At 44.6% G+C, this 24,418-nt stretch overlaps 2 protein-coding genes across 4 annotated transcripts in view; one reads left to right on the plus strand and one right to left on the minus strand.

The window, feature by feature from the left end:
* The window catches only part of NCBP1 (nuclear cap binding protein subunit 1), a 34,053-nt gene extending 18,789 nt beyond the window's left edge, over positions 1-15,264 (plus strand). For all 3 annotated transcript variants that reach the window (XM_057408920.1, XM_057408921.1, XM_057408922.1), the window contains 10 exons: positions 583-657; positions 2,027-2,130; positions 2,948-3,070; positions 4,449-4,551; positions 5,853-5,946; positions 8,612-8,715; positions 9,349-9,463; positions 11,830-11,973; positions 12,397-12,510; positions 13,381-15,264. In XM_057408920.1, the coding sequence (XP_057264903.1) occupies positions 583-657; positions 2,027-2,130; positions 2,948-3,070; positions 4,449-4,551; positions 5,853-5,946; positions 8,612-8,715; positions 9,349-9,463; positions 11,830-11,973; positions 12,397-12,510; positions 13,381-13,494 (1,090 nt within the window). In that variant the 3' untranslated portion in view covers positions 13,495-15,264. The remainder of the gene's footprint in view (positions 1-582; positions 658-2,026; positions 2,131-2,947; positions 3,071-4,448; positions 4,552-5,852; positions 5,947-8,611; positions 8,716-9,348; positions 9,464-11,829; positions 11,974-12,396; positions 12,511-13,380) is intronic.
* A 1,710-nt stretch (positions 15,265-16,974) lies between these two features.
* XPA (XPA, DNA damage recognition and repair factor) lies at positions 16,975-24,255 on the minus strand. Its single transcript, XM_057408923.1, has 6 exons — positions 23,874-24,255; positions 23,316-23,441; positions 21,134-21,239; positions 19,365-19,530; positions 18,598-18,715; positions 16,975-17,199 (listed from the first exon to the last, which is right to left on the minus strand). Exons 1-6 carry the CDS (start codon positions 24,058-24,060, stop codon positions 17,051-17,053), a joined length of 852 nt encoding a protein of 283 aa, XP_057264906.1. The 5' UTR covers positions 24,061-24,255; the 3' UTR covers positions 16,975-17,050.
* Positions 24,256-24,418: the final 163 nt, after the last annotated feature.

Raw genomic sequence — 24,418 nt, forward strand, 5'->3', positions numbered from 1 at the left:
TGTCTTGTCCTCTTGTGGAGTTAAGTGCTTGCTGGCTGGCCTAGTGTATATCCATGTTGATTGACCAGGCAGCAGTCTTCAAAGAACTGAATTTTCTTTGACTAGATGTTCCTTGGCAGTGCTTCTGTGGGTCTCACTTGCTCACAAGCTGCCATTTTCCACAAGTCTCACAAGTGACTGAGACTTTTCTTCATCTGAAATGTGTTTGTAATCATCCATAAGATCAAAAACTCTTGTGAGGGAGGAACAGGGTATGAAATCACATGAGATTTCTTTCCTAAGAAGAGGGAAAGCCAGGTAACCATAGGTGCAAGTTATTTCTAATCTGGTCAGGGAAGGGAATCCACTTGAAAATACTTCCACAGAGATGAGATTCCAAGAATGCTAATGGCTAGTAAGAAAATAGTGATAAACTTACCTCATTGTCTTAAAATTGCTTATGCTTTAAAACTGTCAAGCACTGCAGTTGGCCTTACACCGTGATTGGTTTGTACCTATTAGAAAATTATTGTACCTATTAGAAAAAAAGAGACTAAAGTAGAATTGTTTTGCTAAAAGCGATCACATTCTGTCTTTCGATAGGTCAGATTGTCTTACTCAGGACCTTGAGAAGCCCAAACCCAAATTTGTGAGAGAGGTTTTGGAAAAATGCATGCGGTAAGTAAGATGTTTAGATAGTTGGATTCAAGGCGGTTTGATTTTTATTGTTTGTTTATTTTTGCATAGTGATAGGACAAGGAGTAATGGGTTCAAACTTAAACAGGGGAAGTTCAGGTTAGATATAAGGAAGAAGTTCTTTACTGTGAGGGTGGTGAGGCATTGGAATGGGTTGCCCAAAGAAGTGGTAAATGCTCCATCCCTGGCAGTGTTCAAGGCCAGGCTGGACAGAGCCTTGAGTGACATCATCTGGGGTAAAGTGTCCCTGCCTGTGGCAAGGGGGTTGGAACCAGATGATCTTAAGGTCCCTTCCAACCCAAACCATTCTGTGACCCTGTGTATCCTGTCAGATTCCTTTTAATTTGGCTTGTTTTAGGCACATCTGTTCTTGCAGTTCCATTTCAGTTATGAGGTAAGTGTGTTTTCTGGCATGATTTTAGTCTGGTTTACCTGCTGTAGGACACTTAGGACAGTACTTCAGAGAGAGGGATAAAGAGGTGGAGCAGACAGTAGGGAGCTGCATATTCAAGGTATGCACACCTGTAGTTACATAAAGACATGCTTCACAATACGCGTGGAAAGAACTACAGTTTAGGCAATGTTCTTGGAAAGTGTTCAGCATTCACAGAAATGGAGGGAACTGATCATAGGTTATACTAAAAACTGATAATCTTGACTTTTCTAGGTGCCTCCGATGTTCATTTGACTTTAAACCAACCAACCAACCCACCCTCCAAGCAAACAAAACAAACCCCCCCAGGCACAAAAAGAGTAGACGATCAGGGCTGGACTTAAAATTTGTTGAGATAGAATGATACAGGAAAGAGAGTAAAATGTTCAAAAACCCTATGTTGTTCAGCATTGTACATGAAAACATTCATCCAGTTCTCAGTGAATTCAGCATAGAAAGTGTGAAAATCTTGTGCTGCAAAACAAACACATTTTTTCTGTGGCACTCTTGCATTAAAAACTGGTAGCAAAATTCACCTTGTGGAAGTGAAATAAGCTGAAAAGTAAAATGAAGATACCCAATTTAGTATTTTTTCTACTTTGAATACCAATGTCTTACTAGTTTTTTGCATCGCATCTTTGACTTTTGCATAAAGCATCCTACCAGGCAGCCTCTAAATCTTTCCACAAGCTAAATTAACTGTATGAGGTTGAAACTCTAGCATCATAGGCTTAAAATAGAAAGCATCTACTCATAAGTTTCGTTTACCTAAGCTCCTGCTACCCAGCAGAAACTACCATTCTGTTACTGATCTATGAAAGTTAGATATAGGAAAAACATTGTAACACAGTCACTTTAGAATTAGCCCTGATGTTATTCCCATTTTAATTCTACTGCTGTGGAACTTGTTATTTCCAGACTCTCCTACCACCAGCGAATAATAGACCTTGTTCCTGCAAGTTTTTCCGTCCTCAGTCCTGCTAATCCAGTGTGCATGTACAAATATGCAGATGAAAGTAATAGTAAGTATGAAGGTTACTGAGGGATCAAGTTGAAAATAGTGTTTCAGAGGAAGATAGCGCACTGTGTTGACACTAATATCAGTTGCCATAAAGAAGGATACAGCTGAAATAAACACGCATGATTTCTATATGGGTAAATATGCTTCACATGAGCAATTAATATATATTAAGCCTGAATCTCTGTAACAAAATCGTCTTGGTTACTTTGTGAAGAAAAGAAAATCCAGATGCATGAAGTTACTGTTGCTGAGGTGGTTGTGTTGGTGTACAGCGTTGTTTGCGAGAAGTCTAAAACTGGGAAATCGATCTGTTTCCCCTGTTTGGGCACAATACAAAAGTCAGCATATGCAGCAATAATGCGAGTTTATTTTTTGAGCTTCATGTAACAGTAGATTTTGCCAGTAAACTTGGTTTAATGAAGTATACAGAGGCAGCAGATGATGTTAAGCTGGAGGTAGAGACCTTATTACTCCTTTTATTACTCAGTGTAAAGACAATCCTAAGTATAAAAGTGTTATCAAACATACAGTGATAGCAACCAAGAAAGTACTGTATTTTTAGGAAATAGGTGGCATATGGAGTAGAGGTTTAGAGTGATTAGCTGAGCTCAGCTGTAAATACTCTGCTCAAGGTTATGTATTAAATGCGAATTAAATTGTGCAGACGAGGAAATGTGTTGAGTGATGTGGACAATGATACTGAACACAGCTAATCTTAGGTGTAGGTGGGAAGCGTACTTGTTTCTCTGAGGCACAAGCTGATGTTAAAAACAGTCGGTTGCCTTCTACACGTTTTTGACCTCTTTGCTTTTGTTTAGGGTCTCTTCCTGGATATACTGTGGCGCTGTGTCTAACAATTGCCATAAAAAATAAGGCCAGTAATGATGAAATCTTCGGCATTTTAAAAGATGTGCCTAATCCAAACCAGGAGGATGATGATGGTAAGGTATATGCTGCTAGGCTTTGGCAGGTTGCAGGTTTTTTTTGTGTGTAGGCTCTCTGCCATCCTTTGAGGAGCTATGTATGTGGTGGTTAACAGAACTGTATGCTTTTCCTTCTAATAGTTGGTTTCAATTTATCAGTAAATGGAAATAATACGCCATTGTTAGGGGGTTTTGTAAAAATCTTGCATCCGGAGTCAGCCCTGTTTTTCTTAACATAGGTAACGTGATGATTGAGGTGTGTTTTCTTGTGATCATTTACAGAGATAGCATGAAAGAATTTAATGTTACCTTTGCCTTCAGCAACAGAGGGCAGTTTATGCTGTTATCCCAGATTCAGTGCTTGTACCCCATCCTAAGAGCTTCCCTCCCTTGGTGTAGACCCACAGTTGATAAGATAGCCAACCTGCTGTCTGTAGCCTTCTGTGGATATAAACTTAAGATGGGACTTCACTCACGTCCTTTCTAGCTTTGCAGCCACAGACAGCATTGATTCCTAAAACCCATGTGGTTTAGGGAGTAAGGAGTGCAGAACAGAGAATTACGAGGTGACTGGAACAGGTTGCCCAAAGAAGTGGTAAATTCTCCATCCCTGGTAGTGTTTAAGGCCAGGTTGGACAGAGCCTTGGTTTAGAGTGAGGGGTCCCTGCCCATGGCAGAGGAGTTGAAACTGGATGATCTTAAAGTCCTTTCCAAGCAAAACCATTCTATGATTCTGTGATCTATATAATGGGGATGGCTTCAATATTTCTGTAATATTTGCACATGTTCTGTTATGCAAGCAGAAAGCAGCAACAGTCTGGGTTTGTTTTTTTTTTCCCTGGGATCCACTGTCACGTTTCCTGATTTGCTTTAGACATCGCCCACTAAAGCATGCTCTCTCCCTCCTGCCAGGTAGCTGCAGCTATGGAAGGGGACTTGGCATCACTCACCCTAGTATCCATATTTGCTATTCACACTTGCTGGCCCCTTCTCCGATGTCATAAATAGCCAAGCTTCTGTATTCCATTCATCCTTACCTTCCCCTCTCCTCATCCACTCTCCCTTTTATATGGTTTGTCAGGCCTTCAGCTTGATGCAGAACTCTGCAGTTTCCTTTTCTTTTTCTGCTGCTGTCCATCAGTGCTGTTACACCGTGATAGGCTAGCTGTGTCTAATAGTTTCTTCACTGACCTGGAATTCTTTCTGTGCATTTTCTCCGTGGCAAAATGGAAACCTGAACATCTGCACATTTTGGAATCTCTCTCCTAGCCTCCTGCTCAGGCTGGCAAAACCCTGCTGATGAAACCTTTTTGTAAAATTAGTTAAAACTGTAAGATATCTCTACAGCTAACTTTGCTTTCCTTGAAGTACTTAAAGTTTTAATTTTAACTTGCAGATGAAGGATTTTCCTTCAACCCTCTGAAAATAGAAGTTTTTGTTCAGACTCTGCTCCATCTAGCTGCAAAGTCTTTCAGCCATTCTTTCAGTGCCCTGGCAAAGTAAGTGTAGTATGTGCTTTATTTTAGGGCTGTTAATTCTGACAGCATGAGAAAAGAACTGGAATGCAGGCTTCAGCAATGTTTTAGGTGCTCCACAATGCAAATGATTAGGAGAAGAATGATACTGCTTACTGAAGGAATGGTAGTATAACTCATAAGTTGTAGATGGAATCAACAGAAATGCGTACCTTACAGACACACAATGTAAATCAAACAAATTAGACAGGTTTGGAACATTACTTCGTTTTAGAATTACTCATTTGCGGATTATGGTGAGGAACAAGGGTTTCTCCTTACATTAAAATGACTGGGTAGCTCTCACCACAATACCTTGTACTGTGAATATGACTCTAGAACAGTTAAGTCTGTATAAAAAATGAAGAAAGAAAAAGGAAACATGAAACTTCAAAGCAGTCTGCTGTAAACTTCTGTCTGCCAAAGCACAGAGAGTGCATCCCTTAAAGTGTATCTTTAACTTCGGAAGAATTTACTGCAAGTATTTTGCTACCTATTTTAGCAAAAGGAGATAACTGGGTTTTAATCCTGTGTATTTTGGAGTTGCTTTTAAATGTCGTTAATACATGAAAGGTAGTCACGTGCATCTTAATTATTTTTCTGTCTGTCCTTAAAGATACATGAAACTATTACAAAACTTATATTTGGGAGCTTTATAGAGGCAATGTTGATAAAAAGCTGTAGGTAGTAACCTTCAATCAGTAGAATAAGAGGCAGGGTAATATGAATACTTAAAGCCACAGTATTTTCACTGTTGCGTGCCAACAGTGGCAGCCGTGAGATCAAAAAGAGCCTCTTGCACTTTGTATAACAGTAATCTGAGTTATGAATGCTGTGTAGCAGTCAGTGTAACTGCTAAAATAGAGGCTTTTAGAAGCATTTCCTTCGAAAGAGGCAGACTGGATAAGTGTATAAAGTTACAGAAACACATATCAAGAGGAAGGTCTGAGGCTGAAAAGGCAGCAGATTTTGCTCCAGCTGTGTATAGATAAGCACACGGAGCATGAAAGTGCCTTCTGCTTCTAAGAGTATGAGAAATGTAGCCCAGCCTCAGGGAGCAGGTTCACCACTAAGATTTGTTTAAGTTGCCTTTAGGATTGGAGCTGTTATATCTTTGTAACCTATTTTAGCTCATGGTAGTTATATTTTCCAAGGAATAGTTGTTCAAGAATTGCTGCAGGTAGCCCAGAATAATTTTTGTTTGCTATCTGAACCACTTGGGTTGTGTCTGCTGCTCTTCTGACCTGATCCCAACCCCTCCACTGACTACTTGCATCTATTAAAAGGTTTCATGAAGTCTTCAAAACACTTGCAGAAAGTGATGAGGGCAAACTCCACGTTCTGAGGGTTGTATATGAGGTTTGGAAGAATCATCCACAGGTAAGAAGTTACAGTGTCAAGAATCTTTGTAAGTCCCAACTGACAGTGGTCATATTTAATAAAACCCATTATATTTTGCTGAATAGCCTTTAAAAATAACTAGTCTGTTGTCACCTTATTTGAGGGAAAGTTCAGATTTCATTTAAATAAACTGGGTTGCCCAGGGAAGCTGTGAATGCTCCATCCCTGGTGGTGTTCAAGGCCAGGTTGGACAGAGCCTTGGGTGACATGGTTTAGTGTGAGGTGTCCCTGCCCATGGCAGTGGGGTTGGAACTAGATGATCTTAAGGTCATTTCCAACCCTAATTATTCTGTGATTCTATGAACTGTTGTTTCTGAAATGAAGGCTGGACATAAAATATACCCATCACTGAGGCCACCTTGTCCTCAGAATTCATTGTGGGAGGGCAAGGGCTGTCATTCTAACTTGGATTTGTATTGCACTGTTTGTCATACAAGAGTATAACTTCTGCTAAAATCACGTTTCTGTTTAAGGAAAACAGTGTAGATGTGTAGATCAAAATAAGATGTAGATCTCATATCAGAAGTAGGCAACATTCTTAGAAATGTGGAAAGCTGGGGAGGGTTTAGGGATTTTATGGTGGGGTTTTTTTGTCCTTTTAATTGCTGTTGAAAGTCATACAGTTATTGCACAAAGCTCATGTTGGAGTCACTGTTGTGTGTGAGCAGGGGGAGTGGAGCTGCAGTCACTGGCTGTACCGAACAGATCTGTCTGACAGTGCCATGATTATGTTCATTCTTGAGCCAGAAGAAATAATGCCCTGAAAGGCTGGTGAAAAATGCGTTGATTGTTTAAGCTGTTCGGTTTCTTCACAGCATTTGTTTTCTGCCTCAGCTGTCATTCTTCTATAAATAGAAATCGATAAGGAGCTCAAGATGAATTTGCCTGCATTAATTATTTCATGTATTCCTTACTGGTCTGTTGTATTGCACTTTATTGCGCTTGAAAGTGGGCTGTACCTCACAGATGCATAGGTCAGGCTTTTGGAGGTGATGCTGCTGAGGACAAGGGCTAGTCCTTGCATCTGCTGCTGGACCTATGATCTATTCCCTATGGGAAAAACTGAGCACCTAGAAGATAGCTATGTGAGATGTCACCTCTCTTCTGTGTACACTAAAAATATTGAAAAAGCAGGATTTTTTAAAATAGATTAAAGTTTCTGCCCAATTTACTGACCTTGAAAATGTGACAGTTACAGTCTGGCCTACTTTTTACTGCCATTTAACTGAATCAGAAGAAATTACATTACTGCAATCAGATACCCATATCCTCTTCCTTTTTGTTCCTTTGTATTGCATCATGACCAAACTGAGATGGAGGTTTCAAACTCAGATAAACAGCCATATTAGATTTTTATGAAGATAGCTTTAAAAAATACCAAGTGCAGAAGTTGTGAAGGCTGTTCCACTTGATCATGTAACTTAAAATTTTCCTCTCTTGCATTTACTGCAGTTCAGTCTTTTGCTTCTGCTCAGGCCTTTTATTTTTGAGTCCACAACCTTCCTAGCACACAGAAAAAATGGTGCCTGGACAGCAGGACACTTGTCCAGAGTCTACTTTCATGCTGCTCATCGTGCTGCCATGTCTATGAGAATGTCCTCTGATGTGATTATCAGAAGTATTCACACGGCACATAGTGCTGATGCATGATGTATGCTGCAGGTAGTGATTTAGCAATAGGAATTGGTAGTCCCTGGACCAGCAAGATTGTGAGGGTGACTTCATAAAGAGAAGCTTTTAACATTGAGGTGTTTTCTCAAAATCCTGGGTCTGTGTATGTTGGAAGATGAGGTTAGGTGATCAGAAAATCTTCCTGGCAATACAGAAATTAAAATAGAGCATAGGATGCTATCCTGAGACTTGAAAGTCGAGTGCTGAGTCTTCTGTATGATTCATTCAGTTATTTTAATTTTCCTTCCTTAAAAGGAGCTTTGTTACACTTCCTTATTTGACAATGGGTGGTTGTAAGGATAAATACAGTGCAGGCTGTGGTTCTTAGATACCATGGCATTCAATCCCATCAGTAACCAAGATAAGCCTTTTTTCTGAACAGCTTGCAACAGCTTTAGTCAGTAACTCCCCTCTGCAGTTGCCTGCTAGATTGCTTGCAGCCCCCAGCATCACGACAGTGCTTGTACCCAGTAAGAGCTTCCATTGACTGCACAGCGCTGGCTCTATGACGGAATGAATGGGTCCTGTAGAGAAGAGCTTGCTGTTACATTTGAAGGCTGTTGCACTTCAAGGAGAGCAGGCTAACAGTAGCTCCTTCAATACCATGATCCGACAGGTAGATGTGCTCTGGTTTGAGTGCTTTGATGTCAAAAACTAGGACTGTGTCTCTTAAGACCTCACTTCCCATTGATGCTTGTATTTTGCTTTTGTATGGAAGTATGTATGTTAACAAAAAGTGATCCGTAACTTTCACAAGAAGCAGAAGAGATTGTTAAAATCGAAATGCTTTATGTAAATTGATAGAGATTCCCTAATTTGAGCAGTTTCAGGCTAAGACTGTCCAGCTTCCTAAAGTATTTGAAATCACCCAGTAATATTACCTATGTAGAGTTGCATCAAACTATCTCTGGTTTTATCAGAGGCTGGAATATTGTCCGTAGATTGTGTGTGTGATGTCTTTCTCAAAATACAGATGATTGCTGTGCTTGTAGACAAGATGATTCGGACACAAATTGTTGACTGCGCTGCAGTTGCAAACTGGATCTTCTCTTCAGAGCTTGCACATGATTTCACTAGGTAACAAGAATTTGTCTTGGATTGTTACTTGTCTCTGAATTACTATTTTAAGTGGCCAGTACATAGTTTAATCTATGAAAGCTGGGCAGTAGAAGGAAAAGATACAAATAAAGCTTTTGCTCCTTCTACAAGATGCATACTTTAGCATTTTCCTTTCTGAGTTGGGATATGAACGTTTATATGACAGTTCCAGGGTTGCTCTGCTTTGGCAGGCTTAGAGACTACTTGCAAAATCACATGCTAGCAACATTTTTGCACTATTTCTAAACAAAGTCTGTTGCTGTGTGTTACAGAGCTGCTAGCTTAGTGTGGTGTCCTGGTCTTTGGTGGAGGTGTGTAGCTCGTACCACCATTGAGAATGGTAGAATTTGATATTGGTAGTCTTGCAGCTTATGAAATACAATGCTGGTTTGGAAGTGTACTGCAAAAAACGGATAATGAAATTACAGTTAAGCTTTCTTACATTGCACACATTCCTGTGTGCTCAGTGTTCGCTTAGTGTAATAGATGTTTAAGTGTCATCTGAATTTTTTAAATTCCCCCAGCTACATTTTTCTCTAAGAATCTACTTTCAGTTTTCTTTCTCAGACTAGGGTTTTGAGTGTAGTGTTTTGAGCTTTATGTCTTTCCTAGGTTTTATATCTGGGAGATCTTGCATTCCACAATTCGTAAGATGAATAAGCATGTTCTGAAGATTCACAAAGAACTGGAGGACACTAAAGCAAGATTGGCCAGGCAGCACAAAAGAGTGAGTAATTTGTTTGTAATTTTTAATTATGTAAAGCTATGTTACACAAACATGCCTGCTGTCAGACTGATGAATATAGTTAGGTTTGGGAAGGATTGAACATACATGTTTATCAGGAAGCATGTTGGCAGACGCAGTCACCTGTAGCACTAAGACATCGAAAACTAGATGCATTTTCTGATGGTAGTAATAACCTGGTAAAATCTTCAGTGGAATTCATTTGCTCTGCTCAAGTGCTCTCTTGCAAGTGGCTCTTTGAATACAAGCATGTTTTCCACTTGCCTTATAATCTCAATTCCAATTACCCTATTAGATAACAATAAGAACAGTTACAAATAATAGTTGAAGAGTACTCTCATGGCTTCTATGCAGAAGTGCACTGAAATAGCTATTTGCTATTGAAAAGTTGGCTGTTCCTGTGCTTCTCAGGGATGCTGCTGTATTCTGACACTGGCAACTGTCATTTCCTTCTTCCACCTTAATTTTCTGAATGCCAATGAGTGATCTGGGTTACTATATACAACAAATAGATGAGCAAGCAGTTGCTGTGGTATGCTGTTCTCCCAAGCGGGGCAGTAGAATGGGGTGAGAGAGTACCTTCTGTGGCAGCTGCAAAAGACAGGGCTCAAGGAGGCTTGGCTGAATGCAGTGCTTAGTTGTGATAGAAAGAAGTCAATTTACAAACATGTCGAGATTTGCAGAGAGCAGGAGAGAATTTCCATGTTTGCATGTGGTCTGTGAGAATGACTGCCTGCATAAAACCCTCAGCTAGCTCCAGAACTTTGAACAAAGATGGTGGCACATGCCGGTGAGGCTGCTGATGGTTTTTGAAGAAACATGCACGAAAGTCAGTCTTTCTCCCGGAAGTTCCTATTGAGAAGTCACTAATACCTCAAAGTTTGCCAGTGCCAGTTCATCCCAGCCCCTTCATTCCTTCACTCCCAGCAACAGCCATCCTAGTTGCTTGTATCCTCAGTCCACATTGATCAGCAGTTAATACATGCCTGTGATTATTGAAGACCTAGATGCAGTCATTGATCTTACAGTGAGGCAAAATGCTTCCCTGGCATCTCTAAACAAATACACCAGTGTTTTCATTTCTGTACTTGTCTCTTGCTGCAGCTCTTTATTACTTAGTACTCTAAATTACTGTCGTGCCAGGAAGAGGCATTTGTATGCAACAGTGAGTAGTTCTGCAGCATGACCATTCCTTCTAGAGGAAGCAAGCCGTCAAGTTTTGATGTCCCCAGCATGAATTGGATTGCCCTACTATGGAATGAGTCCAAAGCTTTCTCTTAGGTCCTATTGATTCTTTAGCATTTTGAGTTTAGGAAATCCTTGTAGATGGGGAAAAAGCAAGTTTCTATAGAGAATGCAATTAAATTCTCACTTGCTCTGGTAGGTCATTTCTATTTTTCATGCTGATTCAGATGTAATTATGTTTTGATAGCGAGTTTTATGTGCTGTGCATAGGCAGGTTAAGATGTGGCCATATACTTGTCACGTGTTACATATGTGACATGTGACAAATATTTGAACTTTTGAGCTGCTAATTTATGGGGATTTTTGCACAGAAACAATACTATGAGACTGAATCACTATATGTACCGTAATTCATAAGATTCTGCCTTTTCTCCTGTATCCCTTGTAATCTTGTGTAAGACTTTGTTACCTGAGCTCCCAGTCTGGTACTGCTGTGTCTTTTGTATTTTTGTTGTAGTTTTGCTTTGTTTTTGAGGCAGTGAGAACATGCCATGTTCCTAGTTAGTAGTTCAGTTTCCATGCTGACCCTTTGTAGTCTGAGAGCATCTCTTTCATTCATGCATATAGGGAGTCCCCACTTGAGCACAGTGGGCTGCATTTTCTTATCTTACTTTTGTGCTAACCAACCAGATTTGTCTGAGTTCTTGCACAGAGTGTTTTACATTTTGGAGCCCTGAGATCTCAGAACTGTTCCTTGAATGAATTATCTGCCCTGCTGCAGCAGACACAATTTAAAAAATCTATGCCAGATTTCTTTTTTAAAGCTGTTCATTATCTGGTAATGATGAAGTCAGCAGAGGTATTACCTTTTACTGTGTTTCCACTAAATAAAGGACTGATCAGTCTTTTAAGCTTTGTTACTGTTAGTTTTTTTTCCCAGGGCTTTTCCAAATTGGCATTTTTCCTTCCAGATTTCTTCCCTGAATTACGTTCAAAGTACATGTCCCTCAAAATACAGTACTTACCCAAGCTGCAGAGCAGCTTCAGTTGCTGCTCTTAAGTTGCTTTGCAGACTGTTCCTCATTCCACATGGAACCATAGGGCATTAACAGTTCCCACAGGTAGCCAGGTTGCTTAGTTAGTCGTGTTGTTGTCCCTTACAGCGAGACAGTGATGATGACGATGATGATGATGACCGCAGCACTGACCGGGAGGATGGGCCACTGGAAGAGCAGATAGAGCGCCTGCAGGAAAAAGTAGAGTCAGCCCAGAGCGAGCAGAAGAATCTCTTCCTTGTTATCTTCCAGGTGATGGGCACTCATGTTCTCCCTCTCAAGCTTTAATGTGACGGGATTTATAAGCTTTCAGTGTCACTGGAATCTTGGGCATCTTCTTGGAGTAAAAACATGGGAAAAGGTTGAAGGGTTTACTATGGGTTAGAATCAGTCCAGGTCATCCCCTTGCAAAGACTGCTTCTGAGCAGGACCTGCTCAGTTTCAAGTGCTCGGGACCAGGTAAGTTCTGCTAGCGTACAGTTTCCAGAACAGTCAGAAGGTTAACTGGATTGCAGTTGTTTACTGAACTCAGTGTTATCCAAAGAAAATAAAGATAATCATTCTCACATTGCTGTCAAAGCTGCTGTCCCTCGGATCCTCTTAGCTGAGTTTAGGGTCCTTCATTTTACAGAACTTAAGGTTTGTTTTTCTTCTTTTCTTTTTCCTCTGCTGCAGCGTTTCATTATGCTGTTAACTGAGCACTTGGTGCGCTGCGAGACTGGTGGAATTGATGTATTCACACCTTGGTACAAGAGTTGTATAGAGAGGTTGCAGCAGATCTTCCTACAGGTAGGTGTATGGAGGGCTGCAGGCAGGGGATGCCGATGAGAAGCGCCGTGCCTGGAGCAGTGCGCGGCGCCCGGAAGCAGCAGTAGATGGCAGTAGCACGCTGCTGTGGGGGCTGGTGTGGGGCGAGGACGTGACTGCCTCTGGCCACGTCTCTGACACAGATTGGTGGAGAAACTGGTTCTTGCTCAGTTCCCACACTGTGAGCGCGCTGCAAAAAGATACCGAGCTGTGATTAGGCATTTTGCCGAGCTCCTCTTAACTGTGTATTCATATTATGGGCAAAATGGAGAGCAAACTAGGATAGCAAAATAGTTGCCTTTAAAATAAGTGGATTAAAGTATTGCAGAATTCCTTCTAATAAGATGCATAAATAGCTGTTAAAGGTCATTTTTGAATTCTTGGCTCCATATTAAATCCGGTAACAAGCACAGGTGGCTGCATGAAAGTGACAGGAATGTAAAATTACACCTGTATGAACAGCAGAACTGTAGAGGAATGGGACTGGTAGTGTCGTCCCCCTCTGAGCTGAACCCTTCATGGGTAGTAGGCCTGTCTCCAGAGGAAAGCAAGTATCGTGATTCTCTTAGGAATCTCTGCAGTTGCATGGGATCCTGCTCACAATTCAGGATCCAGGAGTAAGGAGCTACAGGGAGCTCTTCAAACAGGACTTCCGCACTTGCTTTCTTCTTGCAGTCAGTGTGGCTCAGCATCACACTTTGCCTTGTCAACTGGGCTGTTGTGTTGTGGAAATGAGATATGCTTAGCAACTTCAATGAAAACGTTTGACTTGTGATTCTTACATGTCTTGACCTCTCTGCTTGTTCTTACACAAATACAAATGAAATGTGTTTTGTTTGTTTTATTTGCCAGCATCACCAGATCATCCAGCAATACATGGTTACCCTAGAGAACCTCCTGTTTACAGCTGAACTGGACCACCATATACTGGCTGTGTTTCAGCAGTTCTGTGCTCTGCAGGCTTGAGGATTATTCACGGGCAAAGTCTTGCCTGCAGGACTTTAGTGAATTTAATGTTTGTTTTTTTTACGTTATAAAACTTGATATGGGGATAGAAAAATTTTTGACTAAAACTGGCTTTCGTGTGCTCCAATATAAAACAATACAATACTCTAACCAACAGCAAACTGTGTAAGCATCATAAGCCTTATAAGAGATGGCTGATAGGGGATAGATGTGAAGTAAGAACTATTTTCTTCATCTTTTAAGTTGGTTTGACTTTTGACTTTATGATAGTATTTTCGTTTCTTGTTTTTTATTTGTATAAAAATCAGGAGAAAAAGAAAAGCCAAAAAAAACCCATCCCAATATAAAAGCCCTCGAACAATAGAATTTGTTAGCCTGGCCCTTAAATCATAGGAATTACAGAAATGAGAAACAGTTGATACTGGTTTGTGAGTATGAAAGGGATGCACCTTCTCGGTGAAGTGTGGTAACTTCTCTATTGTGGCATAGAAAAAGTGTCTTAACTTTGGGGATGTGAAACACTTGAGTTTAAGCTTTCAAAGTAGTATAGAGCGTTTGGATTTGTTACCAAGCCAGCTAGATTTTCAGTTTGAAAGAACATGGTTTTAATACAGTTGGAATATGTGTTTTTAAATTTATTATGTAGTCTCTTGTTACAGCAGCTACAAAGAAGTGGTAGAGGAACTTCATGGGCAGCATCTGAAAAACTCAGCCCTCCTCACAGTGTGGTCAAAGAGTCATAAATTGCTCCTGTCAGGAGTCTTTACTGGTGCACAGAGACATCAAACCAGGGCTGGAGTAGAACAGACCAGGGACTTCCATGCTTCAGCCCCTACCTGGGTGTTGGGAGCTGCAGCACCTGGTGCCAGGGCAGCTTCTGGCAGGACCTGCTTCAGCTTCTTCCTGTATTTCAGCCTCTTGGGCTGCCACACTTGCACTAGGCTGGACTGCAGGGATGCCAGAAATCTTCCCAGTAATGGTGCTGGATGAACGAAGTGCTCTCCCTTTATCTAGCTCAGTAACCGCAACTTTGCAGTATCTGCATCTGCTGCCATGCCCTTGGTTTAAACATGCGATAACACACAGTTCCCATGTCTTCAGAAAACATTTTAGCACTGAATTAGGTGATATCTCGCAGTGGAGGCAAAACAACCCGGGAATAGAGTAGCCTCAGTTTTGAGTTACACAGATAACATTACGTACATGAACAGCAAGCCAGCGTGGTGTCTATTAGGGTAAGCAGTGACAGATGGTAAGGCACTGCCTTAGGTGCTCCAGTTTGCTAGCATACAGGGCATTTCCAGGCTGCTCTTAGCCTCTTGATTTTTCAGGTGAATATTTAAAGGGTTGCATAGCCATTGCTGTTCAGTTTAAGCTTAGAAAGAGACGAGCTTTGAGCAAGTCTGTTCCTGTATGATTTATTTGCTTTCTAAGCACTGTACCTATTAAGGTATTTCAGCAATACTTCAGGATCAGCTGATCTCCTGATCAACCAAGGGGGTTAGAAACGGAGCTTCCTATTTTTACCTACGTTTGTAAGTGGCCAATAGCATTCTCATATATCCTCATAGACTTAGATTTGTTACTTCTTTCTCTGCTTTACCTTTTCTGGTTCGGTTCTTCCTTCCATTACTTCAGGGTATACTGTTACTTGTTGTAAATTTGCTTTATGCAAGGGTTTTGCCAGCCATGCACAGACTAATACTTCAGATATTTTTTTGTTACTGTTCTTGAATAATCAAATAGCTGTTTGGGTCTTTTTTAAAGAAACATTTAATACTGTAGAGATTTTAATTGGGTTTTGATAGTTTTTTCACTGGCTTGGACCAGTGTCAGAGTTCTGATCCTAGCTGATACTAGCTAATGGTGGGGGTCTGACTATAAATGTGACTTCCATAAAACTGATAATGCAGTTAGTTAAAACTTGCGAACCTGTAACTTCCTCTGAGCCTTGACAAATACGGGTGCTTGAGATCCAGTTGCACATGCCTGAGCGCATAATCCTACAATTTAAAACCACCTAGCACTGTCTTTCAGAATCGATTTGATTTACATGGCGTTCATGGGCTGTGATGGCATTTCCTGCCACCTTCCCCTCTCTGTGGGTCCAGGGCTGTACACCTGACATGACCGGCACACTGGGGACGCTCACAAAGCAGTACCACCAGCTGACTGGATAACCCTGCAACTGCCGAAGCATGGGGGGGGGTGGCGGGTAGTGTAAAGATGCTGTAGAAATGTGGTGCGGTTGGGGGAAGAAATGCACAATTAAAAATAAATGAAGGTGAACCAGGTTGTTACTGCAGTGTTTGTCCTACTGCTTCTGGGGGCTCTTGACACAACGATGATGGGGGGGCGGGGGTGGGTTCTGATTTGGGGTTCATGCGGCCGGGGTGGAGCAGTTTCGTTTCCGCAGGGCCGTGGCTGGTCCCGTGACTAATACAGCGCCAGCGCTTCTCCTGGCACCACGGCCGGCTCCAGCGGCCTCCCTTGTCCTCCTGCGGGCCGGGTGAGGCAAGCATGGCGCTGCCAGTGCCGCGGGGGCTGGCGGGGAAACCCTCCTCTGCCTACCGCCTCCCGGCTGCAGGGCGGCCGGGCCGGGCTGGGCAGGGCCGGGAGCCGGTGCTGCCCGCCGGCCGTGAGTCAGCGCCCAGCACACACCGGCCCTGCAGACGAAGTACGGGGCCCAGCGCAGCGCCGGCACCGGCCTTCTCCCGAGGTGCCCCGGTCCCAATGGTGGGGGGAGGCCGGTCACCGGGCGCTGCCTGCCCGGAGGCGGCAGTGAAGGCTCGTTCAGGGACCATCGCCACCTGCCCACCCCCGGCTCCGGCACCTCTGCCTTTAGCGTTTCAATTCACAGCCGCGGGGGCCCGGGCTCCCCAGAGCCTCCGGAGACTTCGCAGGTTTTTGCAATGTGCATAATGGCAAACAAACGCAGAGCGTGTTCCCTCACTTCAGTCGTTTCCATCAGCATTCCACAACAGCTGTGAAGATCCGAAATTTGCACCTGAAAGCAAATCCACCCTCCATTGAAAGCAAACGGTTGGGTGCACTTAAGAGATCTACCTTGGAATGCCACTTCCCTTCTGCCCCGAGGAAAGGCATTTACCCTTTTCAGTTGCAAATTTCGGACAGAGCTGCCGTGTGAAAGCAGCCTTGGTCTCTGGCCCGAAACTTAGGGGGGTAAAACGCTGTAGAGGATACTGCTAACAACTCTCCCTTATGAATCACGCCGAGACGTGTCAGAACCTCCCCAGAGCAGGCGCCGTTCCTCTTGGGAACGCTCGCCTTTAATAGAGCCGAATCTCCCAGCTTAGGTCTCCCACCAGCAGGGAAGTTGCTGTATCGGCCAGATGCCCCCTCCCCCAGTAACAGCAAACCGGACCAGCCAGATCGAGCGTAAAACCCAACGCGTATTGTTTCTGTACTGAGCTGCTTACAACCAATGAACCCCATTCCTCAGAGAATTCGGCAAAAAGCTTGTTCATGATCAGCATTTATTTGACTTCGATACAAAATACAATTAAAAAGATAACTGGGGGGGGAATGATTATCACTACATCTTCTCGTAAGTTAATTCATGGCCACATGCAGTACATGTCTTTTTATAGGTAGATTCGTCAATGTTTTCTTCTGGTCCATACTCATGTTCGTGGATGCTGGCTTTTTTCTTCCACAGACTACTCCTCACGGCACGGCGGAGTTCTGTTGGGAAATACAAGAAATTTTAAGGATTTGGTAAATCTTAAGCAACAGTTAGTAACACTCAAGCTAAACAGGACTAGAGATGCCAATCTGCGTGTTGCCTGTTTTCCATACATTTTGGTGAGAATCTGCTACTGCAGGAACAAGCTCTGACTTGCCTGGCAACCTTTGCCTTGTTTGCATCTTTTAAAGGAGGAGAACTAGCCTGACAACGCTGCCTCACAGGGGAAGATTTTCCACACGAAATACATACACGTTGCCCTCTGCCTTTTTACACAGAGCCATTCCAAGGTATCCAAGAGGGGTCAGTGCAACGCAGAGTTTTCGCAAGAACACCCGATTTGTTTTCCCCGGGCAGGGCAGAGCACTTCTCATTCTGGTCACAGCAAGCCTCCTGGATGAGCTGGCACTCAGCTCCAGGCCCAGTGCTGTGAGCTGCACCGCAGCGAAGCCGGCGGGTTCCAGGCGAGCAGGGCCTGCCGAGCCCGGGATGCTTCTCCGGATGTTGCAAGCACACGGAGCAGCACAACGCCGCCACGTCGGAGCCAAGCTGCTCGGGCTGCACACCCCGTCATGTTTAGGCCTGTGCTTGTACTCTGATCCGGCATCTTGGCTACACCGAGGCCTGGTCCCCCCATGCACCACAGCCAGCCCCGCAGAGCACAGCACAGCCGGGTTATTTGCTCAGCCTCACGCTGGGCCCCTGCCAGACAATACCAGTACAGCCAGCCTGAGCTCTCCCTGAGACTGCCGACGAAGAGAGAAGCACAGATGGGCGGCACAGACACCATGGTAAGCCACAGCTCTTATGAAGGAGCACGTGGTCTTCTTAAGATTTCAGCATGTCTGTGCTCAGAGTACTTTTAAGAAGTTCCACTCTCTTAAATACTAATTTTTCAGGGAAAAAACAAGGATAATGAGAAGTAAAACCAGCAGCTGGGGATGCTGTGAACAGTGGGAAAAGGCATTTTCTATGTTCATTTACATTTACTCCACCTGAAAGCACATGCATGACAGAATTATACCCCACCGCCACAAAAATCCAGTCTCCCCAAGTCAGAAAACATAACCATCTATGGCACATTCTGGGTCATAAGAAAAAAAAAAACATTTAAAGCATCATAATGAACCACTGTAGTTGATTTCTCTCACACCATGCCCACAGGACAAGAGGGTAATTCAGGTTGGAAAGGACCTCAGCTCCCTACCAGAGGTCCAACCCTCTGCCCAAAATAGTCAGCTATGAGGTCAGACCAGACTGCTCTGGGCTTACCCACACAGCTCCTGAAAGCCTCCATTTTGCCACACAAAGTATTCTGAATACTTTCATCAGATGCAGAAACAAATTTAAGCAGAACTGTACTTCAGGTACTGCAATATGTAAGTTTATCTCTTTACCTTTAACTTTCTTATCAAACTTCTTCTGTTTCATCTTCTCTCTGTTGCCACGGCGCAGTTCCTTTGCTTCTTGCAATGATTCTTCACTACCCCAGACTTCAAGGGAACGCTTGATTACCTACAGGATGGACAAAAATGTTTCTTTTTGCCCTGAAATTATAAAAGTAAACTATTCTAACTCACAAATGTAATTCTTTTCCCCTACACCAGCCAACCCTATCTTGCCTCAGCCTCCCATCTCTCACTTTTGACTGCAAACCTGCATTCCTTCCACAGTAAGAGGCAACACTGATTTTTAGTATTAGTAAATGAAACAATTCAAACCCAGCTCTAATTTTGCACATATTCCACTAAAGCAGAAGCACACCTACAAAAGTAGCAAACAAGAGCCCTGGAAAACCTACTTGCCTTTCCTGCTGCCTCTGAGGGGAGAGCTGCAAACACGAGGCCACAGCTACAAAGGACTGCACACAGCAGCAGCTGCCCCACACCATTTCAGCCACTGAAAGGCCATGTGCTTCATGACCTGCAGCTATGCACACCACCGGGTTGTGGGCCATGAACATCTTTACAATGCTCCCAAATCATAGACAATTCCATGAATTTGGACCACAGCTCTTTAACTATACAGAAAATTTACCCCAGCTACCCAGAATATACTTAATTTTGACAAAGTCATTCAGAAATCAGAACCAAAGCGACAATATTTTGGCTAACAAAGTTGTAAGAAGGTAAAAAGAGTTCTGAAATACACTAAGTTTCTGTACCTGTGGTTTTAAATAAAGTTTCATGTCACCCCATCGTGAATTATGAGGGTTTTTCTTCACAATGAATCTGAGCACTGGTTCCCTCTTATCCAAATCACAGTCTTTAAGAAGATACTCTTCTTTTGCTTCTGTCCTTGTTATAAGCCTGTGCTTATCTTCAGTGTCTCTGGAAGGCAAAAAGCTGCACCTGAAAGCCCTGTTATTAACATCTAAATCCCCACCATTTCTAACATTCCTGAAATACAGGCTGCCCTCATCCACTCAGTTTTTTATGTATGCAAATAACTTCAGATTCCGACAATCTACAGCTAAACTCCAGGCTGGGTTTACAGAAATTAAGTTCTCCCATTTGAGCACACATAGGCCGAGAAGCCTGTTTTTCTAGAAGTGCTTTTCTTATACGTTCTTACAAGAGGGAGTAGCTGAAATTTAAAAAGCATGGATAATTTTAGGTATTCGCCTAACCCAGATGCAACTCAAGAGGAAAAAAGCATAAGCCTGACACAGGGTCAAAAGAGAAAGAATACATAATGCAAGACAGGTCAGATCACCTGAGAATATACACACCCCATATGCTTCTAGATCCCAGAATCAGATTAGCAACACAGGCAGTGCACTCGCTTCCAAATGCAAATAGGCAGAGGAGCCATGCAATAAAGACTTTAGATTTTACCAGTCAGTGAAAAACTCTGCAGCCACAGCAACATTTATGAGTTAATAAAAAAAAAACCCCTACATTTACGCAATCCTGACTGAAGTGTAACTTGAATTGCTCGAGCCGGAACAATCTGCCAAACAGTAATTGCTAGCAACGGCCATCAAGGAAACGCTGCTGCCAATGCAGCTTTACTAGAATTCGAAGTGCACCGTAAAAGCAAATGCAGCAACGAATCGCTAGTGCTCAGCTGCAATAGCTCCGACAGAAAACCACTCCTCAGCCTCAGAACCCTCTGCTTGACAAGCTCCATCCACCCACTTTATCGTGGAGACAGCACTTTGCCTCTAATGACTGAGCTGCCCACACCATGTGCACACCCTGGCCGCTCCCTGTAGTAAGCAGGGAAGCTCTCAGAACAAACTCCCAGCTGCTATCTTTGGTTTTTTTGTGTGTTTTTTTTTTCCTCCCCCATTCATTCTGACACTAATGGCTGGTTGGCTGCTGCTTCAGAGTCCGTTTCACTACCCGCTTATCTCTGCGGCTTTTGGAGCATTTTCTGTTTGAGATAAGTGTCTTCTGCCCAAGGTCGAACTCCTGCTTACCGTGCAGCTCAACCCGCTAACATCGCACGGGGATTCTGCCCTTTGGCCCCCTGTTCCCGGCTCTCTTGTGCTGATCAAAGTACTAACTTTATTCAGGTTAATTCCCGAAGACTGCAAATACTCTCCTAATCCCCGCACTGCTTCAGAAAGGGGTTACTCTGCGTTCTATCAGCATTTTGCATAGCCGTGGTCTGCCACACCGAACACATTTCCATGCCGACAAGCACGCTTTATCGCCCTCTAAGACACCATCTTTCCACCACGGTAACGCCAAAAACCCACCGATGTTCCTTAACCCCGACGCAGGCTCACGAGACAGTGCGCTGTTCTTCACTCCCATAAGGGGAAATACAGGTAATCCCACAACCCCCGTTTACTTTTTAAGTATTTAAAATTACTGATAAACGTCTCTCTGCCGACAGCTTCTTTGATTAATCAGCACATTTGTAATTAACTCTATCATAGCTAGCAATCTTTACATAAAGTTTTCTTCTGATTATTTGCAATACCTGCAATTATCACATGTTGCCCAATCAAAGTGCTGCATAAGGTACGAATCCATGAATTCTTTGCCACAGTCTCCACAGATAAGATAGTCAAATTCTAGTACAGGTGCTAATGGAAAAAGAAATTTTTTTTGTTTTTAGGGAACTGCAACATTAAAAGCCAAACATCTGGAATTGGTATTACAGACAACTTTACTAGAATTTACATTATAGAGGTATTTGTTACAGACTAGTTTCACTCCTCTACTGAAGTTTTCCCCGACAGATACAAGTACAAATTAAAACCCATTATCATTTAATTCTGTCTCTGCCGGTGTTATTTTTGTTCTTGCTGGAAGGTTAACTATACAAAGTATTCGACTTCAACATTTAAATGCACACATTTGTTTCAAGTTATCCATTGTTAAAAAATAAAAAAAGAAAAAAAAACAACAAAACCCTCCCCGTTTCCTCATGAAGTGCTTCATATCCCCTCCTACAGCTTCCTCCATTCTGGCCCTCCAAAATACGCCCCGATTTTGAGAGGACGTGCAGGCAGTAACAGGAGGAAGCAGAGAAGGGGATGCAGTTTGAAGAGGGTGGCATGAGCAGGAAGTGGCGCTGGAGCAGCACTGGTATCATAGTCCTCTCAGTCTGCTCCAGTTTTTTTCCTAGCTCAGCCACACCTGCCTCTCCCCTCAAAGAGCTCAATGGAGGCCATGGGATAGTTGCAAAAGCTCTTTCTTGTCTGTTCCGGGTGGCAGAAACGGAGGAGGATGGCCAGAGAGCTGCTAGGAGTGGAATGGGGATGGAGCTCCACTACAATCCTCTCCCCAAGCCCTCTCAGCACTGCTCCAAGCCCAGACTCATTTCACTGCCAGCTACCGCTGCTGGACGCATCCTCGCCGGGCAGATCACCTCCAGCGTCATCGCCATCCGCTTTACGTTCCGTGGGACACCGAGAAACACCGCAGCTATGAGAATCGCTCCTCTAGCAGTAACATTGTAATTCTAACAAAAATTCTAACATTTTTATACAATTTCACGCGCTAGAAGTGAGGCAATGCTGCAGAATTTTAACAATACCTGAAAAATAAGATTAATGCTTGATATGCAGCACCATACATTTTTAATTACGGTTGCATTTATAGCAGATTCGGTCTAACAAACGCGACATTTTATGCCAATTCAGCCCCGCAAGCGACAGGGGGGGATGCTCGGTACTTCACATAGTCATGCTCTTACATCACATTTCATCATTTCAGGCAGTACTCCCGACCGTAGAGGCATTTTATTAAGACAATGACATCAAGAATTACACAGCAAAAAACACCTCCCCCCGTGCAAAGGCATCCCAGATCCATTAAATTTATTGTTAAACATTTATACCTCAAAAGAAGTAAAACTGCTCATAATTTACAAGCTTAATGAATCTGGTGGCGATTTCTAACAAAGAGATACTGCACCAATAGCCCCGCAGCCGATTCAGAGCAGAACAAAGCAAGACAAAGGCAATCCCAGAGAAGAAACTGGGTCTATTTTGGGATCCTTACTTCTCCATTTGCTCTCTGGAGGGAGAATATCACTGGACAATGTGTTGAAATCCCCCACCAACCGATCAGCAATTTGGCGTCGGAGTACGTTTTATAACGCTAAAACCTGGCACTGCAGCAGTGCTCTCAGCATAAACGCCATCAACCTCTAAATTCCCAAAAACCAACGAAATCCCGCGGATTCACACTTACTTTGCTCTCAAAATTCCAATTCCCGAAAGAAATCGTAGAAATAAGGCTTATCGAAGAAAAAAAAAAAAAAAAAAGAAACGTGCTATATATACCCAAGGGCACTGGCTGTGTCCCACTTCCGCGGCTTAAAATTCTCCATTTTTAATTACCGCGTGCTTAATGCTGAAAGAATTCGGACGCGCCAGGAATTCAGCACATCCAGAAAGGGGGAACGAAAAATAGGGAAGGAAGGGGGGAGAAAAAGCGAAAGAAAAAAAAAAGAGAAAAAAAGAGGGGGAGAAGAAAGGGGTGGAAAAAGCCCGGGAAAAAGAGAAAGGCGCCCTCTCTCCCGCTCCCTCCCGCCCATGCCGCCGCTCGCTGCTGCCCCCGCTCCTTCCTGCCCTCCCGCGCCAGCCCCGCGCACTCGGCGCCGCCTCTTTCCTGCTCCGCTCCCTCCCCCGAGGGTCTCTGGCTTTTTTTACCGGGGGGATGCACGATTTTCCCGGCGCCGCCGCCGGGCCCTTCCTCCAGCTCCTCCTCCTCCTCCTCCAGGAAGAAGCCCCCTCCCGTATCGACGACCTTGGCGGGGGCCCTCACCCGCTGGCCGCCTGCGGAAGACAAACGAGACGCCGCGTTAAGTGCCGCGGCTGGAGCCGCCGCCAGCAGAGGGCGCGCCTGCGCACCCCCCTTCTTCCCCCACACCATTCCTCTCTTCTCCCACCCCTCCCTCCCACCCCCCCCACCCCACCCCCCCCGCGCGCGCGGAGCCGGGGGCCCGGCGCGCGCATGCGATGGACCTCCTTTTTCCCCCCTCCCCCCCACCCAGCAACGTGGGGGAAGGGAGGGGGCCCTCGCGCCTCTCGGTTTACCCCCATTCACCCCCACACCTCCCGCGCTCCCCTTTCCCCCCCCTTCCCCGTTTCCTCTCCCGCCGGCACTAAGCGCGCCCCCCCCCCCCCCCCCCCCCCCTTCGCCCAAGGAAAGAGAGAAGGGCGCGGGGAGCTGCCCGGCGAAGCCGGAACAGTCCAGCGCCGTCCGACCTGCGGCAGGATAGGGCCGAGCCGCCAGCCGCGCCTGCCGCAGTGCCAGCGCTCGTTGCCGGTTCCGTTCCATCTTCGCCAGCGCTGCCGTCGAAAGTGACGGTCGCTCGGCCGATGCCGCCGAGGTCTCCACTTTCTCAGCCGTAGCGACGGGTGCGGGTGCTGGTGCCGGTGCCGCGCCCGCCATGGCGGCGGAGGAGGCGCGGAGCGCCGCGGATGCCCCCCTTGCTCCGACAGCCGCGACTCGCCCTTCCCCTCGCACGAGTCGCGCCGCACTGCGCCGGCGCACAGCGCGAGGCGGGGGAGGGGGCGAGAGGGGCGAGGCCCTCACGCATGCGCGCAGCCGCTGCCTCGCCTCCCCGCACCGCCACGGCGGACCCCGCCTCTCCGCCGCGCGGGGCGTGCCGGGATCCGCGGCGGGTGGGGGGGGTTGCAAAGGAGGGGGGGGAAGGGGTGCGCGGAGCCTGGCGGGGGGGGGGGGGGCTGCGTGGCGTAAGGCCACGAGGGGCTGTGGGGGGGGGATGTCCGGGCAAACGGACGGGGCG

This window comes from Pezoporus wallicus, unplaced genomic scaffold (genome assembly GCF_028554395.1).
Source record: "Pezoporus wallicus isolate ANWC-B61680 ecotype Strahan unplaced genomic scaffold, APGP_CSIRO_Pwel_v1 contig_7292, whole genome shotgun sequence".
In the NCBI taxonomy this organism is placed as follows: domain Eukaryota; kingdom Metazoa; phylum Chordata; class Aves; order Psittaciformes; family Psittacidae; genus Pezoporus; species Pezoporus wallicus.

Excerpts from the sequence above, each read along its gene's own strand:
- XPA (XM_057408923.1), bottom strand. The coding sequence starts at position 24,060 with ATGGCGGGCGCGGCACCGGCACCAGCACCCGCACCCGTCGCTACGGCT. Across the intron at positions 23,442-23,873 it reads TCGGCCCTATCCTGCCGCAG|GCGGCCAGCGGGTGAGGGCC; the intron begins GTCGGACGGCGC and ends TGTCTTCCGCAG. Across the intron at positions 21,240-23,315 it reads GAAAATCGTGCATCCCCCCG|CACCTGTACTAGAATTTGAC; the intron begins GTAAAAAAAGCC and ends TTTTTCCATTAG.